The sequence below is a fragment of the Dipodomys ordii genome, unplaced genomic scaffold (genome assembly GCF_000151885.1).
Source record: "Dipodomys ordii isolate 6190 unplaced genomic scaffold, Dord_2.0 Scaffold43, whole genome shotgun sequence".
Classification (NCBI taxonomy): domain Eukaryota; kingdom Metazoa; phylum Chordata; class Mammalia; order Rodentia; family Heteromyidae; genus Dipodomys; species Dipodomys ordii.
The window spans coordinates 11,755,587-11,756,758 of record NW_012267259.1 but is presented as its reverse complement, the minus strand read 5'-3'; the positions used below and the strand labels follow the sequence as shown (position 1 = coordinate 11,756,758).

At 69.5% G+C, this 1,172-nt stretch overlaps 1 protein-coding gene across 1 annotated transcript in view; it reads left to right on the top strand.

Moving 5' to 3' along the window:
* Window positions 1–1,010: 1,010 nt before the first annotated feature.
* Window positions 1,011–1,172, top strand: part of Bcl2 (B-cell CLL/lymphoma 2) — a 169,201-nt gene continuing 169,039 nt past the window's right edge. The window contains exon 1 of the mRNA XM_013018897.1: window positions 1,011–1,166. Within this exon, the coding sequence (XP_012874351.1) occupies window positions 1,019–1,166 (148 nt within the window). The 5' untranslated portion in view covers window positions 1,011–1,018. The remainder of the gene's footprint in view (window positions 1,167–1,172) is intronic.

Genomic DNA, 1,172 nt, shown 5'->3' with positions numbered 1-1,172 from the left:
GGACTGGACGTTGTAATTCATCAGCCGCCGCCGCCTCTCGCTCCCCGGCCGGGATTCCTCCCGATTGACATTTCTGGGGGGCAGAAGTCGGGGGGTCAGCCCCGGGGGGGGATCGGCTCCGTTCCCCCCTCTCTCTCTTTTTTAACATCCCTCCCCCCCCCCAACTCCAGATTCCTCGGGAAGTTTCGGAGCCGCTCCGCCCAGCCCGGAGTCCCGGAGCCCCGAGTGCCCCGCGCCGTGGGCAGCGGCGGCGGCGGAGCGGCGCAAAAAGCAAAAAGAAAAAAAAGAAAGCAAAGGCGACCGGACCACCCGGCCCCGGCCGCCCCGACGGCCCGCGCCCGCGGCGCCTGGCGTGGACCCCTGCCACGCACACGTCGTCGGCCAACCTGTGACTGGAGTGCGTCCGGCTGAGTTTCCATCTCCAGGCAGTTTACGCACCTCTCTCTCTCTCTCTCTCTCTCTCTCTCTCTCTCTCTCTCTCTCTCTCTCTCGTGAAGCCGCGGGGCCGCCTCTCATTCCGCGCGTGGAGGATGCACCTGACCGTGACTCCCTAGAGCGCTGCCCCCCGCCCCCCGCCGACCTCGGGGCCTCGCCGGAGCAAGCGGACGGAGAGTCACCACGGTGGCGAGCCATGCGCCTCGTGGAATAGAGCCGCGGGAGGGATCGGAAGAGACATTCCCTGCAGCTCGCGCCAACACGGGTGGGGGGGAGGACGAGGAGGAGGAGGAGGAGGCGGCGGAGGAACCCCACACCGCCATCCAGGGTTCCGCGTGACTGCAGACACCCCCTCCTCCAAGCATGCCCGGCGCACGCCCCTCGAGATCGACATTATAACTCGTCCTCTCTCCGGCTCTCCGCGCGTGTGCGCGAGGGTGGGGGCGGGGTGGGGAACCCCGCGCTCGCGCGCGCGCGGGGCGGCAGCGAGGGAGCCCCCGCCGGGGGGCGCTGCTCCGGGTCCCCGCGGGGTCGCGGTGGGGGGGGAGGGGAGAGGGGGGGCACGGGGAGGGGAGGAAGAAGGATGGCGCACGCGGGGAGAACCGGCTATGACAACCGGGAGATCGTGATGAAGTACATCCACTATAAACTGTCGCAGAGGGGCTACGAGTGGGACGCCGCAGGCCCCGAGGCCGCCCCCACGCGTGGCATCTTCTCCTCCCAGCCCGGGAGTCGCC